This window comes from Lepus europaeus, chromosome 1 (genome assembly GCF_033115175.1).
Source record: "Lepus europaeus isolate LE1 chromosome 1, mLepTim1.pri, whole genome shotgun sequence".
In the NCBI taxonomy this organism is placed as follows: domain Eukaryota; kingdom Metazoa; phylum Chordata; class Mammalia; order Lagomorpha; family Leporidae; genus Lepus; species Lepus europaeus.
Window position 1 is genome coordinate 81,277,595 of NC_084827.1, and position 19,069 is coordinate 81,296,663.

At 34.9% G+C, this 19,069-nt stretch overlaps 1 protein-coding gene across 1 annotated transcript in view; it reads right to left on the minus strand.

The window, feature by feature from the left end:
• LRP1B (LDL receptor related protein 1B) overlaps window positions 1-19,069 on the minus strand; it is a 2,136,850-nt gene that overhangs the window by 85,498 nt on the left and 2,032,283 nt on the right. Inside the window, exons 78-82 of the mRNA XM_062186250.1 lie at window positions 14,048-14,271; window positions 12,954-13,060; window positions 7,633-7,749; window positions 5,169-5,342; window positions 3,389-3,514 (exon numbers count right to left, since the gene is read on the minus strand). Of these exons, the coding sequence (XP_062042234.1) occupies window positions 3,389-3,514; window positions 5,169-5,342; window positions 7,633-7,749; window positions 12,954-13,060; window positions 14,048-14,271 (748 nt within the window). The remainder of the gene's footprint in view (window positions 1-3,388; window positions 3,515-5,168; window positions 5,343-7,632; window positions 7,750-12,953; window positions 13,061-14,047; window positions 14,272-19,069) is intronic.

Sequence of the window (19,069 nt, forward strand, 5' to 3'; positions counted from 1 at the left end):
GTCTTTCAAATAAATAAAATAAATCTTTAAAAAAAAAAAGGATTAATATGAAGAATCTATGAAGAGCTCAAAAAACTCAACAACACCAAAACAAACAATCCAGTTATAAATGGGCAATGAACTTAGACACTATTCAAAACAGGAAATCAAATGCCCAACAGACACATGAAGAAATGCTCAGGATCACTAGCCATTAGGGAAATGCAATTCAAAACCACAATGAGCTTTCATCTCACAGCAGTTAGAATGGGTCTCATACAGAAACAACAAACAATAAATGCTGGCAAGGATGTAGGGGAACAGCTACCCTAATCCATTGTCAGTGGGAATGTCAATTGGTGCAGCCAATGTGTAAAACAGTATGACGATACCTGAGAAATATGAATACAGACTTACTATATGACCCAGCCATCTCACTCCTGGGGATTTACCCAAATGAAGTGAAATCAGTAGATGATTGAATGTTCTGTACCCCTATGTTCATTCCAGGTCAATTTACAATATCTAAGATATGGAATCAACCCACAAGTCTATCAACTGAAGACTGGATAAAGAAATTATGGTATATATGCACTATGGAATATACCATACGGAATAAAGAATAAATGAAATCCTGTCATTTGCAACAAAATTGATGCAACTGGAAACCATTATTCTTAGTGAAATAAGCCAGTCCCCAAAAAGACAAATAACATATATTTTCCCTGAACTGTGGTAACTAATAGAGAACCTAAAAGATAATCTATAGGAGTGAAATTGACATTTTGAGATTTGATGCTTGTTTACAGCCTTTGTTTTGACTGTTGACTGTGTTTTTTTTTTCTTCATAATACTTAGTGTAGGGTTAATCTTATGAATATACACTTAACTGAAAAAAGATCTTTGAAAAATTTGAATGGGAATAGTAGAGGAAGAAGGAAGAATTGTGGGAATGTGGGCAGGAGGGACAGTATGGTGGCTATGTTCCTGATTCTGTGTATGGGAAATATGTGACATTTGTATACCTTAACTAAGATATAAAAAATAAATATTTACTTAATTCTCTTATTCTCCCATCACAATGGAGACAGCACTGACCCTTTTTTGGAGAATTGGTAAAATCCCTTCATAGTGCCAGTGAAAGCACTTTTTTGGCAATTAAAAAAAAAATACTGATTTATTTATTTATTTGAAAGGCCAAGTTACAGAGAAAGTGGGGAGAAGTTAGAGAGAAAGGTACATCTTTCCCCTGTCAGTTCAATTCCCAAATGCCTACAATGACTAGGTTTGGGCCAGTCTGAAACCAGGAGCCAGGAAGTTTATCCACATCTCCCAGGTGGGTGCAGAGTTCAGTTCAAGCACCTTGGCTACTTTCTGCTGCTTTCCTAGGTGCATTAGCAGGGAGCTGGATCAGAAGTGGAGCACTCGGCATTCAATCCAGTGCTTATACAGATGCCAATGCTGCAAGCAACAACTTGACCAACTGTACCACAACACCAGCTTCCGTTTTGTTGTTGTTGTTGTTGTTGTTTTGTTTTTTGGTAATTGACACCAAAGTGCACACTGAATACACCAACTGTGACTTATACTTAGCCCTCTGATAGGAAATTTCCAACACTGTCACCCACAAAAGTGCTTCCCACATCCTGTACACTAACTGCAATGACTTATTTTTTTTACATGCTGTGTGCCCATGTCTTTTCAGTTTCCTCTGTCTCAATGTTCTCCCTTATTTCCACTTAATCTAAATGCAGTCACTCTTTGCAGATTTTTGAAAGTCATATATACTACAGAAAATTCTAACTTGCCCTCAGCTGGATAATTATCTGAAATTTTATGATACTTTTAACTCTGTTTTGTGACCTATATCACTGTCCACAGAAATAACAATTATGAGTGTTGATGTCATTCATCATAACATCTTTTCTACCTCTTCAGCTTTACACACAAAATGCTTTAAAAGAGATGTTTTAGGAGAAGACATTTTGCATAAATTTTAAAGAATATAATAGTTACATACTTATACTTAGTGCATTGTCAAAGACAAAATTCTTCAAACTCCATGCAACCATCAGCAGAGAATGAGACAACTACAGATGTGTGCAGATGCTGATTGAGGGCAAATGCCCAATGTTCATGTGAGGAGTTCATTCTAACTGAGGTTAGTAATACAACATGCTAGAAACACTGCAATGAAGATGTCCTAAGTGTGTATTTTGGTGGCAAATGTTTCCTATTATACTCAATTGATTTTTAGCATTGTGTTTTTGCCTATGATGTAAAGCCTCCTATGTGTAAATTTTCTTTCCCCTTAATAGTATTTTTTTCCCATTATGACAAATGTTCTGATTATGTGGGAACCTATTATCAGTCTCTATGGATATTAAAGAGAAAACTCTTCTTTGCCTTTCCCATTAGATTGCTTTTTATTTTGTTTTTATTTATATATTTACCACTTAACACAAATAATCTGAAATGGTTTCAATTTTTTATTGTTTATTTCAAGTTCTAGCTTCTAAATCTTATATTGCATTAAACAACCTTATGTTTTATTTCTAAATTTGTCTTCTTTTTTTAAGATTTTTTTATTATGTACTTGAGATAGAGAGGAAAAGACAAACAGCAGGATCTTTTATCCATTGGTTCACTCTCCAAATGGCTACAGTGGTCGGAGCTTGGCCCATCAGAAACCAAGGAGCTTATTCCAGGTCTCCCACGTGGGTGAAGGGACCCAAGCACTTGGGCCATCTTCTACTGCTTTCCCAGCCCATAGCAGAGAGATGAATTTGAAGAGGAGCAGCTGGCATATGAACCAGTATCCATATGGGATGCAGGCACCGCAGGAGTGGGCTTAGCCTATTATGCCACAGCACTGGCCCCTGTCCTCTGTTTCTAATTAGGTTTTTTCCTTGCTCATAATCCTTAAAATATTTATTATTATTTTTCTTAGAAAGATGAATGTATTGTAAATCACATTTTACTCAGAAGAAAATGAGATGTAGTTTCTAAATTAGTGTTAGGCATACAGGACATATTGGAAATAAACTTACTGAATGAATAAATGAATTTTTGGATTGGGTTACAACCCATAATAGAATGGCATCCTAAAAAATGTAATTGTCTTTTCTGATATAATAGCTACACAAAAATACCTTTTGATTCTGTGATATAATTCTAAGTTCTAAATCTATTGCTAATGCATTTTAAGTGTCAAATGCTGCTTTGTGAGTAAGTGCAAACAAATTGATAAGAAGTCTTCTACAAAGAGAAAGGATTTCACACATGTTCAGAACCATGGGATATCAATTCAATTTGCTTGATGGAGCAGGTGATTCTGCTCAGTTTAAATAGTTGCAAAAATTTATTGTAATTATGAACTTTATTTTATAGTACTATGACGTATACCTACCTAAGAGGCTGCTATCTCTGCAGGTGCCATTAATCCAATGTTTTCCTTCTGGGCAAGCACAGGTGGCACCAGAGGGATTCAGCAAGCAGAGGAATTCACATGCTAAATCCAAGCATGGATTGGGTACTGCAGAAAATAAAAAAGAAGAAAATAAAGAATGTGGCGATACAGATAAGCAATAGTTTCGAGGATACGAAGTTCAATAAGGTGAATTGGTGAATTAACAATATTGAAAAAAGGACATTATATTCTGTGATGAAAGTCTCAATTCAGTGCTATTGTTCTCTTTTACAGGTCAAGACAAATTTCATTAATAGGAAATTTGCCCTAATTGTACTTCCCAAAAGGAAAAAAAAAATTATTCAAATCCATAGCTGGCCACTCTCTTGAATGTTGTAAATGCATTTTGGTAAAAATGAAGAACTAAGCAACAACAACAAAAAAGTGTTGGTTTTAGAACTCAAAGTGCAGTTTGCTTAAAAGCAAAGCCAAAGCCAACTGAAGTCTTCAGGGACCTAGTCCTTTTAGATCTTCAGAAGACTACTCGAACATGCAGGAACAACTTTCCACTGGTATTTACAAAGGCTGAAGATCTATGTATGTCAGTTCAAAGTCTATATATGTCAGTTCAAAACACAAACAACTTTTGTTTCTCTAAAACCCTTGCTTAAAATTACTTACTTTCAATCAGGTAAGGAGTTTGTGGGCATGTGTAAATGTTTGCTATCCTTATTGTGGTGTAGATGTTTAATTAGCATCCTTTTGCAGTCATAGCTGATTTGTGGCCTTCCCTGGAGATTATACTCACTACAATGGAACGGGAATGGCAGTGAAGTAACTGAACTGATAACTATCAGAGTGACTTCCTGTGTGAAACCTCTTTTATTCAGGATGGGGTTTTATATTAGTTTTTTGGAATGTGGCAATGATTGACTATGAATATGAATTAAGTAGAACTAAGAAATGAGATAGAATGTCTTTACTTTAACTTTAGAATGATTGGTAAGGGGCAGAAAGACCTTGAATAGAATATTAGGAAGATTTTAGGCAACCATGGTTTGTTTTAACCTGTATCTTAAACTAATTTGGATAAACATTTACTATTGTCTATCCATATAACTATCAAATCATATCTTTTTATTTGCCATAAATAAGTTATATATTGAAATAGCTTCAGATATGTGATGATAGCAATAGAATTTCAGCCATTTGTTTTACACTGTTCTTCTATGAATTTGATGTCTTCGTTTGAATCATATATTTCATAACTATTACAATTATCTACATACTTCTTTCTAAGAGGAAGAATAGCAATAATGATGATAAAAATAAATTTAAGAAAACACTTTCATGATCTTGGGAAGAGTTCTCTTTGAGTATTTTTAAAGAGAAGGTTAGTTTTTCAACAATTACTTGATTATAGTAATATGAGTCAAAATGGCTAAGGCTGAATTTTTTTGCTTATATCACCTATAGGCTCGCCAGTTTTTATTAATAATTGTAGAAAAACGAGTAACATTATTTAACAGCAATGTCAACTTTGGTTTCAATGAAATAGCCAAATGCTAGAAAAGTTTCACAAATCAAATTATGGCAGAAATGGAAACTTTTTCATTATCTCTATTTTGACCTGTTATTTCAAGAGGTATGATGACATCAAAATTAAAATTATTTAACTTACTGGGATTGACAATGAAATAACTAAAATATATTAATTATTTTGAGAGGTATAGAAGAAAAACATTCACCAGTAGAAAACTTTATAAAATATTATACTTACAGTCTACTTGTTTATAGCGATGAGATATCAAAACACCTTTTGTTTTATCAACATCTAAAGCTAGGAACTCTACTGAACCATGGCCAAATTTTTGTACTCGAAAAACACCATTTTTAGGTCCTGCTCCATATATATAATCTTCAAAGATATCAATTCTATGTGGATGTAACAAACCTAGAATTTTTAAAAATTGAGGTTATAACATTATAATGTATTTACACAGACTTAGAAAATGAGCTTTATCCAAGATCATATAGGAAATATTACTACTGTTTCTTTAAAAAATTTAAATTTAGAATATTTCCATATTAGCTGTGAATTTGTTGGAATTAAATTCTTGGCAGTTGAGATACACAGAAAATTAAACGTCATTCAGAACATTAAAACATTTTTCATCATCACTTTAATCATCCTCATCATCACAAAGTATTTTCTCAGGGTTTACTATAAGAAGACTGATGGTCTGTGCTATGTGGTTGACAAAAGAAAAGTGTACTGTGGGCCACTCCTATCTGATGTACAAAACAGTTAGCTCACAAAACTCTCCATTTGTGTTCTGGATCAAATTAACAGTCAGATTAGATTACCTGAATGACTGTTTATTAGGTAGTCATTGGTGATTTTACACAGCATTAAGCAAAAAAATAAGCAAAAATTGAAATTATTGTTGTCTCTTTTAAAAATTAGATAAAAAATACAAGCTGAAAACTGGTAATTATGCACATGAGTAGTATTTTAAGAGACCTTACTAAAAGAGAAATCCATCTTTTGATACTGAAATTTGTAACATGGAAAATGATAAAATTTATTTTTACTCATCACCTAGAAATTATAAAGCATGGATGCCCTTTATGTTCACACATTTTCTTTTTTCTTTCTTTCTTTTTTTTTTTTTTTTTTTTTTTTTTTGACAGGCAGAGTTAGACAGTGAGAGAGAGAGACAGAGAGAAAGGTCTTCCTTCCTTTGGTTCACCCCCCAAATGGCCGCCACGGCCAGTGCTCTGCGCCGATCTGAAGCCAGGAGCCAGATGCTTCCTCCTGGTCTCCCATACAGGTGCAGGGCCCAAGCACTTGGGTCATCCTCCACTGCCTTCTCGGGCCACAGCAGAGAGCTGGACTGGAAGAGGAGCAACCGGGACAGAATCCGGTGCCCCAACCGGGACTAGAACCTGGGATGCTGGCACCGCAGGCAGAGGATTAGCCAAGTGAGCCGCAGCGCTGGCCTACAAATTTTCTTCAATAATTCTGAAGATAATAAAATGTACATGTAGGTTAAAACAGCTTAAGATCATTATTAATTACAGAAAATGTACATTTTCCCATGTAGGATCCTTGATACAAAATACATGCATATCAAGCAAAGGCGTAATGCAAGTTGAATTTTCCTCTTTTCTGCTTTTGTTGAAAGATAATAAATGAGTAGGCACTAGATCTAATTATTGAGCGATGTTGGTTCAATTGCCTGCATCCCATTAGATTGTGTGGCTTCAATTTGTAGGCTCCAGCTCCTGACTCCAGCTTTCCTTTAATGTAAGCCTTGGATGCAGCATTTGAGGGATCAAGAAACTGGTTTCCTTCCACCAACATGGGAGACCTGAGTTGCATTCCTGACTCTTGGCCTCTTGGCTTCAGTCCTAGCCTGGGCTATTGTAGGCATTTGGGAAACCAATCAGCACAATCAGAACTAAATCTCTCTCTCTCTCTCTCTCTCTCTCTCTCTCTCTCTTTCAAATAAATACACTTAAATAAAATAATTAATTTTAAAAATAGAAATCAAAGCTATATTCTGTAAACATAAGGTGCTAATATGAAAATGTTAAGTGCACATTATGAATCACATGGGCTAAATAAAGGAAAGGGGCTGGAATATGTAAGGGATAGAAAAATAAATGGCAGAAATTCAATTTAGCAAAAAGATTGTAAAGGCAGGAAAGGGTGTGTGGGATGAGGCCCAGAACAGAATCATAAAACAAAAGAGTAGGAGGCAGGCATAAAGGCAGAGATAGAAAAGGGTAGAACAGCAGAAGGGCACAGGTGCATCCTGCAGTCACTGGTGGTGACATTAAATTGTCATTTTTCACACTACTTTTCACTTGGATGAGGGTTTCCTTCAGTAGCAATAATTGTTATTATTTTATTGCAATTTGGAGCAAAAGTTAGTGTTTACAGGTGCTGATCTTGAATACTTGGAGTACCTTGCTCAGAATGGAATAGCCAGGAAGCAACATGATGAAATAATTTTCTAAACACAGACAATAAAGGTCAACATTTACCTAAATGAAGTTATTCTGCTCTGACTTCATTATTTTTGTAGGAATAAAAGTTTTTACTAATCTAAGAGCTGTAAGTGGAAAAAGTTTAAGGACATTCAGAATACAAAGCTTCCATACACACACACACACACGTAGTATTGTTTAATGCTCTCAATAACAATTAAAAACAAAGCCAAAGACCCTTCACAAACCTTGTTTACTGCTGACAGAGACCACTGAATCTGAGCCATCATAGAAAACACTGCCAATAATGGAGAGTTCAAAGTCAGCCCAGTAGATGCGTTCACTGAAATGATCCACAGCCAGACCTGTGAAACAAACACACATCAACACATCAGGAAAATCATTGGAGGTTATTTAAAATTATCTTTTTGTTTCTTAATGTACATTTATGATTGATTTGTTCCTTCAAGTATCACAGAAAGTTCCCAGTGTATACCATGACATTGCAGAAATGAGGGAAAAAAAATGAAATAATTCTTATCTCCAACAGATCTGTTGATTTTACATAGCATTTATTTAATAAGCTATAAGAATCATATACCATATGAAGAAAGCCATGCTAAATATATACTTCCTTTCATACTTACTGTATTGCTTACTTTTTTATTGATTTTGCCTTCTTTTTAAATTTATTTTATTGATTTGAAAGGCAGAACTACACAGAGCAGGGTAGGAAGACATGAAGAGAGAGATCCAAATGGTTACAACAGCTGGGGCTGGGCCAGGCTGAAGGCAGGAGCCAAGAGCTTATTCTGGGTCTTCCAAGAGGGTGCACGAGCCCAAGAACTTGGGCCATCTTCTGCTGCTTTCCCAGGCACATTAGCAGGGAGATGAATTGGAAGTGCAGCGGCCAGGACTAGAACGGGTGCCAATATGGGTTGCCAGCATCACAGGCATGGCTTTATAGGCTACACTGCAATGCCAGTCCCATGCTTGCTTTTTAAAAAATAATGATTTATTTATTTAAAGGCAGAGTGATAGAGAGGGAGACACAGAGTGAGAGAGATTTCCATTCGCTGGTTCATTTTCCAAATGCCAGCCAGGTTGGGCCAGCTTGAAGACAAGACCCAGGAACAACATCTGGGTCTTCCATGGGGTTGGCAAAACCTAAGTACTTGGGCCATCATCTCCTGCAAGAAGTTGGTTTGGAAGTGCAGAGTAGCCAAAACGAGAACTGGCACTCCTTTATGAAGGAAGGCATCCCAAGCAGTGTTTCTTCCTTTAATGGCTTCTTAATTATGGCTATTCATTTAGACTTATTGTGGTATTTCAGTTTTCATCTTTATAGTATACACTGAGTGAGTTCAATAATTAAATAATATATCATTTAAAATATTGGGCATATTTAAATCACTTCATGAATATATATTCTCAGAATATAAATGGTTCATGGATTTAATCATAAGATGGTTTCTCCATGTGGAGTTGGCATGGTGTTGTGAACCACCTGTGTGCATGCTAAAATTTAATGTGACTGAAGATTGATGTTCATAGTATGAAAAAAAATAAGTCCTTAATTAAGCTTCTAGTGGTGTTTAAATTTTTATACTAAGCATTAATTTGCTGTAAGATCACTTGTCTTCATTTTCTTTTTTTTTTTTAATTTTTTTTAATACTTGTCTTCATTTTCATCATAGGCATCTGTCAGTAAATAACAATCGCCTTAATGTTTAGTAAAACAGTATTTTTCTATTTATTTAATATTGTATTTTTGTTTTATTGTATTAACATCATATATTATTTATGTATTTAATATTGTATTTATCTGTCAGTTATCTTCTAGCAGAAATATGATCAACACATATATTAGAAATTAAACTTCCATCAATATAGAAGAATAAGATGAATGACATATAAATCTATACTAAATCTTCACGGCTGTGTATGTTTAACCTTTGTGGCACAGATCATCTTTGGATACGACATATTACACACTTTGAAAGTGCAATGCCACTAAAAGACATCTGGAAGCCAAATATTAAACTTTTAACCAAAATCCTCAATAAATAACTGAAGGACATTTCAATGGCAAGGCAATCGAATCAAAGATAATTTGAATTTATATAAAATACCTATTCTTGTGAAGATGGACTAAGACTTAACAATCAAAAGAAAAAAAGGAAAATTATGATGAAAATAATTCATGAATAAGTCTTCCATTCTGTATATAGAAATGTAATCAAACTAAAAATAAATATTGCTCCCTGAGAAAATATAGAAGTGTACCATCGCCAACCAGCCACTGAGAAATGGCTTAGCAATTAAATAAGTGGTCCATGTTTTAATGGTTTCTGTTCAATGATTAATTTGCTATATATAGTAATGTTAAGAGTTATGTTTTGGCCTTTTCATGGATAATTATGAGTAACATGAACCATAAAATGATGCACTTTGCTGCTGCTACCAATAAAGTTAAAAAGAATTGTTTAAGAAGTGTTGAAAGCATGTTTCTTCTGTGTGAATGTAGCCCAATAAAGAAGTAAAATAAATTTGGTTTATGATTAAATAAAATTGGTTTATGATTAAAATATTAAATTTGCTCATCATGGAATGGAAGAAAACAATGAATGTGTAATCCAATTTAATTAACAATATCGTTTTTCAGATTCAGCAGCAGTAAAACATTCTCATATATTGAATTATTTTGGTTTAGGCTTGTCTGAGACACCCATCTTTATCAGCTCTGGTCACATATTGTACTAGTGAGTGGAATTACATCCAGATGAAAATTACATAACAAAGTCTTTATGAGTGGGATTCATATTCCAAAAAATCCACAAATCAATGATTTTGATTTTTACCTTAAGCCCTTTAATAAAAGAGATAGTCTTTTAAATTAAAAAGTTAATAAAGGAATCAAGTAACTTTTCCTGTTATAGTGATGAGAACCAAGTTTATATGAAAGAACAAGTTTGTGTCTGTCTTTAAAATATCACATCTCCTTTTTGTCTTTAATAACGAACCAATAATAAAGTGAAAAAAATCAATTCTCAGAAACCTCCTATCTGAACTGGAATAACGAATATTTGGAACCAAGTTAGTAAAAGAACAAAAAATTTAAAACAAATTATATACTTAGGCCTTTCTCTACTGCTTTCTTGTCATGTTATTCTCTGTACTTCTCTGGATCACTAATGACAATTAACATGTGTCTTAGTCTCTACCTCTTCTATTCAGCTCATTGGCTCAGGACTGCTAAATCAATATGCCTGGAGATCTACCTTTTTCACATCACTCCAAGAATTAAAATTGTATAATGGTTCATTTTTAGCTAAAAAGTCATGTCTAAACACCTAGCCATTTAAGGTCCTCTAATCTTACCTCATTTTTTTATCTTAACAAACCTTTCCATTTCTATGTCACATGACCCCCGTCATCAGCAGAATATGCCATGTGCTCTACACTGAACCCCCTGGCTCAGAATATACCTCATTTAATAAATACAACATTATTTTAATTTAGTTATTATTGTTCCTTGGCTTGATAATGTTAAAAGTTAAGTTTGAAGGTAAGTTCCTTTCTGAGTTCCCACAGCTAGTAAGTGATTCTTGTGGGATTCAAAACTAAATGTATCTAACTCCAAATAACACTTTTATAAAAATTTCCTCATGAAGGATTGATTACCTGCTCACCTTTTAAATGCCTCCCCAGACTTCAAGCACTTCCTAAAGTGACACTTTTCACACAATTTTTCTATATTAGAGGTAATCTTTGTCATCTCTGAACTCTGATATTACAAAGCATCAGACAATTCTCACATTGTGAGAAGTCTACATTTACTTCTCTGCAAGCCTCTTTGTTTCATTCTTGAATGCAAAGTTCCCGGGAAAAGGGACTGTGTCAGGTTCGTCGCTAAGTTACCCACAGTGCTGAGCAGCATGGCTTTCACTTTGAAGATGCTCCTAAGGTGCATCTTTCACTCGAGCCATTGTATGAGATGCTGTGGTGTCTGGCCAGATCTCCTTTTCAAGATAAAGGTGCCCATCCCTGATCTTCTGTTTTAGCAGCTGAGGCTTCACACTTGGTCTGCTTTGCCAGAGACTTGTGCTCAACTGATTGGAACGGCTTGCTTGGGACTTAGAGGCTGGAAGCCATTTGATAGGCAACATAAAAGATGACCTTGTCCTCCTGGGATTTGTGCTCAAAAGTGCATCCCCAGGGGCTCATGCCTTTACAAGATTTTGACCTGAGGCATGGTTTTATTGGAATTTCTCTCCTTCCCTCTCCATCTCCTATGGGATTCTCCTAGAAAACCCTCCCTTCATATCTGTCTTTTACACAAGAATCTCCCTTCTCAGGCTCCCTCTAAAGTACACACTCACAGGCAATTCTACACACTGATGCCAGAGTCATTGTTTAAAATGAAGACAGGTTCCATGTTAAGAGTCTGTGAAATGTCAATTTATATCCCCTGCAGGCAGATAAGTTTCTCTCAAGGGCTCAGACTTGCTTCACCAGGGTACAAAGGTGTTTCTTCAGCATGTGGAACAGTTTCTAGCACATAATGGGTGTTCAGTTAGTATTTACTAAATCACTGAATGGAAACACACTTATGTAAATAGAATATATTATAAACACTGCTTATTCTCATGAAAAGTAAAAGCAATCTCAGTAAATGCAAGGTGTAGGCACATTAAAAGTGAAGACTATAAGTGCCACATATGTATACATATATATATATATATTTTTTTTAAATGATGAGTGATACTACAAATCAATCATTTTAAACCACCTTTTAATTATGTGTTATTAATCTAATCATTTGAATATTAAATGGTATGTGCTATGGATAATGTATTCCATTCTTTGGGTGAGAGTTAGTGGGTACAGTGGGTGGCACAGAATGCCTGAGGTTCCTGAAATCTGAAGTGTATAACTGTTGAAGAAGTACTAAAATTAAATAGCTAGAAAGAAAGTAAGAAGGGGAGTCTAGCCAGGTGAGCTTAGAGGAAATGACATAGGAGAAAGAACACGGGAGCAAAAAGGACTGGAGCTTTGAGAGGTCCTGAGGGAAGACAGTTAGGGGTAACAACTTAGATGGCATGTCTGAGAGGGAGACGAGAGCCACATTGCAATGAGCTATCACTTAAGGAATTATAAAACCCGCTTTTCACAAAAAATTTTTCTAATTTGTCATCTTTTTGTCCATTTCATCTCTTATCCTTTAGAAATACTATCATTTATCTCAACAACATTAACTGTAAAAATACCCTAAAATTGTTATAAACCATGAAAATTTCATGCATTGGAAATGCTACTAATAGCCTTACAATTTGAGCAATTTTCCAATAACACCCCCATAACAGTATAATATGGCAGTGTGATAATGACCTGACTTTCAAGTTGGGAAAATAGAACATGAAATGATAATGACTTCCATAAAATCATAGTGTGTTTTATCGACTTGTAAAAATTATTCCACTGCCAATGAAGCTAAAAAAGAATTGTTAACACTAATGTACTTAGCATCCTGCTTCACATTCTAGCGTGTGTCAGCAGCACGGCATACCTGTGGGCCTCTGTAAGTTCTTTTGTACTAAAATCCTTCTGAGTGTACCATCCATAGCTGCTTCCTCTATGTGGGAGTGGTCCCCAATGACAGACCAGTACATCATCCTGAAGAGAGAAGTTCAAGGAAGTTAGCATGGTGATGGTGCGTCTTACTACCAGACTCCACTCCCCAAAGTAATGTTTCTTCAGACCACATGCAGACAATCACCCCAAATGCCCATCAAAATAGTTTCAGGACCCAATTAAAAGCTTGCACAGTGGGAACTTCCAATAGAGGGCTCTAAAAATCAACACTTTCCAATAAATTCTTACCTATCCACATCCAAATTTGAGTCCCACTGTTTACTAGCATACACCATAGCTCATTATTTGATATCTACAGTTCAAGTTTGAAACTGTATTAAAGTCTTAGGGGAAAATTCTCTTTTTCTGAGGGAATATTCATTTTATTATAGATGCTGCATAATGTGCTTTGATCTTTTCTCTGGAGAAGTCATCCTTTTCTCACACAGAAATAATTCTCTCCTTTAGAACACAACACATTGAATAATTCTAAAAATCAAGTAAAATTTCCTCTATACTCAAGACCTAATCCTCTACTTTGTGAGTGATTCAGGAGAATGATTTAGTTATCTTATTTTTTTTTGGACATTGCTTATAGTTTTACAGGAATAAAAATACTTGTATCAAACTGTTTAAATGTGCTAAAACATATGCATTTATCTCCTATGATCTCAATTAACTAAAACATTAATATTCTTCATATAATATTTTTTAATATTTTAAAAATTCATTTTTAGATTAACAATCATGTTTTTATCACATCAGACTCATTATTCTGCAATATACATGGAAACATACACAAACATACACATGTGTACACTACATATATTATATAGTAACCACTAGAAAAAAATTTATTTTTTGTAAACATTTGGCATACATCCTTTTGAATGGAGGGTAAATAAAGAGATTTTTGGAATTCTTAAGAATCTGTTGAACACCCAGTATAGAAGTAAAGCAAAGGACACAAATAACCACTAAAAATGAGTACCCATGTAAAGAAATATGATTATCAAGTCATTAACCTACCCTCTCTTAGGATTGACAGCAATAGCATAGGGTTCTCCAGCCATGTTCGTTAAGAGTCTGGTGCAGTTGGGGCCATTCACCTGCCCTACATTGATAGAGTACCTCAGACTGGTCCAGTGAGTGGTGTAGTAACTGAACCAGTGCATCCTTGAATGGTCAGTCCAATATATATTTCCAGCAACCCAGTCAACTGCAATATCCCTGGGCCTTTTAAATTCAGGACACTAAAAGAAAAGCAACACAATGAAGTATTTTCTAGAGATCAGTGGAGTTTTTGGTATTTACATAGTAAACAGTGAGTTTACTCATGAAAAACATGCTAAGTCATTGTTCTGTAAATTTCAAGGAACGATTTCACTACATATCTACAGACATACAGTTGCAAAACTATTCATTGACATTTTACCTATGATTATACTATTTAACCTTTACTACTGTAGAATATTGTGAGAATCACAGGAGGTTTCTCTGAGACCTCTCCCAGTCAGTATTTCCCTGAGAGTGACAATTACAGTAACATCATTGTTTAAACAAATCCATATAAATAGAATCTTACCCTTCTATTCCTGATTTCTTTCCCTATTGTCATGTCTGTTAAATTATACTATATTGTCATATGTGTTAGTTTGTTTTATTTATTTATTCACATGAAAGGGAGATTGGAAATTGAGAGATGGGGAGGAGAATGAGAGAGAGAGGGATAGGGAGAAAGAGATCACTTGCCAGCGCTCTTGTCTTGTGCTTCATACCCCAAATGCTTGCAAAATTCAAAACTAGCTTGAGGCTAAAGTTGGGAGCCTGAAACCTAGTCCAGGTACTCCTCATGAGTAGCAAAAACCCAACTACTTAAGCCATGACATCTGTCTTGCATGGCTTGAATTAGCAGGAAGCTGTAATAAGGAGTAGAGCTGGACTTGAACCTAGGACTCTGACATGAGATGTGAGCATCCTAAGCAATGTCTCAACAAGTACGCCAAACACCTACACATTGTGTCACTTATTAAATTTTCATTGCTCGATCACATTATAATTTGTTCATCATCCTAATGATCATGGCTACTTGGCTTGTTTAAAGTTTTAGGCCAGGGGCCAGGGTGTAGTGGGTAAAGCCCCTGCCTGCAGTGCCAGCATCCCATTTGCATGCCAATCCAAGTCTCCAGCTCTCTGATATGGCCCGAGAAGGCAGCAGCAGATGACCTAAGTGCTTGGGCCTTGCAACTGTGTGGGAGATAAGGAAGAAACTCCTGGCTTGGGCCACTGCAACAATTTGGGAAGTGGATCAGCAGATAGAACTTTCTCTCTCTCTGTCTCTACTTCTCTGTAACTCTACCTTTCAAATATAAAATATAAAGTATATATATTGTATCTATACACACATATAGATATTTATGCTTAGAATGAATAGATATTTCTAGAAAAATGTTTCAAAGAATTTTTAACAATATAATTGATTCTTCAAATATTGTAAAAAACTGAAATTAAAAAACAAGTTTAACGCTTTCTGTCCACACTCATGACACAGGCCTCTCAGAGGCCTTAGGGGTCACTCGGGGCCTGGCACAGTGCTACTGCTCAATAAACAAACAGAAGTGACCTTACCAATGCAAAAAAAAAAAAAAAGAAGAAGACAAGTTTATTTGGATAAAAAAATGAAATCCAAGTATATTTTTACATAATATACTTTTCCATGAACTTTCTAAAAACTCCTCATATACCTGGGTTTCACATTTTTTACATCAAAATGAAATCTTCTAATTCAACTTCCTAAAAACTTTGTGAGATATACTTATATACTCTTTCAACAATATTAGGATGATCCAGTCCATCTGCATCCCATTGTTCAAAATTTGAGTTTAAAATTGAAAAAAATATAGTATGGATACTGTATTTAACAATTTTCCAGGAAAATTGCAATCTCTGTATTGATATTATATCTGATAAGTTGTTTTTGTTTATAAGTTCGTTTGTAAGTCCATTTTACTGAATTATTATGAGACAAAGGCAACAGTGTTCACTAGGCATAGACAGCAAGGAAAATAGCGTATGCTCTGCGGCCTAAAATTAACTTTTTCACTTCGAGCAGGAGCAGTGTAGTAATTAATATGATGTGGTCAGATTTATTGTGCATAACCAAAAGTGAGAAGGGATTCCCAGGAGCATTACATCCAGAATAGAAATAATTATTTGAAGGTGATTACAACTAGACATGTAGTCAATGTGAAAAAGCATCATTAGTATCTGACAACCAGTGAAAATGTGGGTTTTTAACATGATAGTTTCTTGTGTGATTTATTGGTGAACCTAGTTTATTAAACAGCTGACTTAGATTAAAACAGAAGAAATTGCACATCTTGAAAAGAACATGGGATGCCAAGAAGCAGGAATTGCAAGTTGCTGTCTGCTGTGTGATTACTGTCTTTGTAGGTGATATGGCTTTAATAAGCAGAAAACACACAGACACTTCCAAATGAACTTTATTAGTATTTTGACCTTCTTCTTTCAAAACTGAAATTATTAAATTTTATTATACTCTAACGCTCAATCCTAGCAATAAGTATTATCCAAATAGCCAGTAGAAATCTCAGTTAAATTGAATGTAAAGCACTCTATAATAGAGCCTGCTTTAGAAATATCATGTAAATAACATTCATAGAGGTTTAGAATACAAAGATTTATATTGACCAAATAAAAAAATTCATTTTCAATTGATACAGTATCATTTAAACTGTACTTTTTCAGTTTGGCAGCATTTAAAACAATCAAATATTACCATATGTCACGTGCATGTCAACGTGAATCATAAATTTATAAACATGAATGATAATGGACAAAATCACTACTCTAAGCTGTTTAGAGCCTGTTGAAACATAATTATCATTTTCTAACAGCAGTAGAACAAACCTTTTAGCATGCAAAAATTATGATGCTGGTTGTCTAGTCTGAGAATAGAAAAATACATATATTCTCTTTATTACATGTAAATATATACAACTGATTTTCTCTAATGGTATCCCAGACAAAATATGACATCTTTCATGCAAGGATTCATTTGTTTGAATTTAATATTTTCATTTTTATTTCAAACGTGATAAAAATAGTCTAATGTCTTTCCATTCTATATCTCTAAACCCGGGCTACTGGCAATCAAGAACTCAAATTTTTAAAATTCAGATGTTTGATTTAGTGACACTTTTTCAGGTAAATAATTCAGTGAAGATTTTCCTAATGGTGAACTGTTGAAGGGTAAACCAAATTTATTCCACATTTCTAGGATAAAAACCATGTATTCGGAAGAGGCAAAATGTTATTAAATGCTAAATGCAAACTAATACGTTGTGGAGATTTGTAAAGCTATACATTTATTCTCTGCTTCTTGGATCAAAGAATCCTAGTGTAAGTTGAGAAACAACTAAAGAAATTAGAATATGAGCTAAAGGATAATAGTCCCATCCAATTAATGCAGGCTAAACCATAGTATCATCAGTAAGCAGATGATTCTCAGAGAATAATGGTAGCAGAGTATAGATGTTCCCCTCTCAATGATTTACAAAACACTGAGTGCTTGCCCATATTCCACTCTGAAGGGAACATAACAGAATACCAAAAACAGAAGAGAAAGAAGAGGAAGCATACATGGAGAAGGAAGAAGCTGACCTCCACTGTAGGAAGGTGGTGACAGCATTCTAACTGAGCCAACTGTCAAGAATGCTGTCAATTTAGGAAATCAGCATGTATACTGAGTCATAAGAAAATGAAGTGATCCCTTTTTATTGGTCCAGGAGTGTGAATAATACTAGGATTCTTACATTGAATGGATGCCGGCTGGAGAATACCGAGGCAGAAATTGCTTTTGAATCCAGATATTATGAAAATCTCTGGGTGGGTACCTAATCAATCAGGTAAATACAAGTTTGGGAAAAATACAAGAAGCATATATACTGAGGTTCAAGAAGTGGACATGGGGACTTTCATAGGAATAGAAGATAGGTAATTTAAGCCACATGCTTCCAAGGAGGCTGAAAACAAAATAACAAAAATACACCAGATTGGAAAAAAGAAAGTATAGAACTCTCCTTTGCCCCTTTGGCTAGCTCATCAGACAGATAGGCCAATGATCTAGAGGCCTAAAGAAATGTGGTATGTTTGAAACATTTGGTTACCCTGACAACAAAGGCATTGCTCACGTTGTTGTACAAAGCAGAAGACACATTTTGACTGCTTCTCCCAGACAGATGATTTCTTTCATAATAAGCTAAACATACAGCCAAAGTTTTGGGGCCTGAGGCATTCTTTCTTGTAGAGATATATGAATCAAATGAATGAAACACTTAAAGGTTACAGGCAAAAACTGGCAGCTTGATTGTGACAAATTAAAGGTTACTATTTTAAATTATTGGTCCTTCTTAGCTGTTGATTGTAAGGTCTTGTCACAATTCCAACTCCAGAAAAGCAACTCACTGGAGATATTTGTTTTAAAATAGAAAGAGGAAGCAGATATTCAAGGATTTGAGCCTTGGGAGTAATATCTTTCCTTAGGCAAAAATTCTTATAGTCAGCAATATTCTTTAAGAAAATTTAGCTAGCGTAAGAATAGATTAAGGTGATGTCACATGTATTACTTTATGATGCTCTCATCTTGGTGTGCATCTAAGAATAGAATTTTTGGCTCATTTAGTTATCTCCTAATATAATCCCATGAAAATGAAATTGTAGATCATTCTCAAGACTGTATGTGTATGGTGTCATACTGGATGGAAAGGTTATGAGCGGTCCATACAATATCAATAAGTTTAAATTCCTATAAATGTGGAAATGGAAATAAATTAGTAACTGCACAAATTTTAAACATTACTGAATTCCACTGATTGTATAATTTCAGAAAAATATTCAAGTATTTATTATTTCATTCAAGGAATTCATAGCAATTGAGAAGTTCAAAAAGGAACCAGGAGGCCGGCGCCATGGCTTAACAGGCTAATCCTCTGCCTTGCGGCGCCGGCACACAGGGTTCTAGTCCCGGTC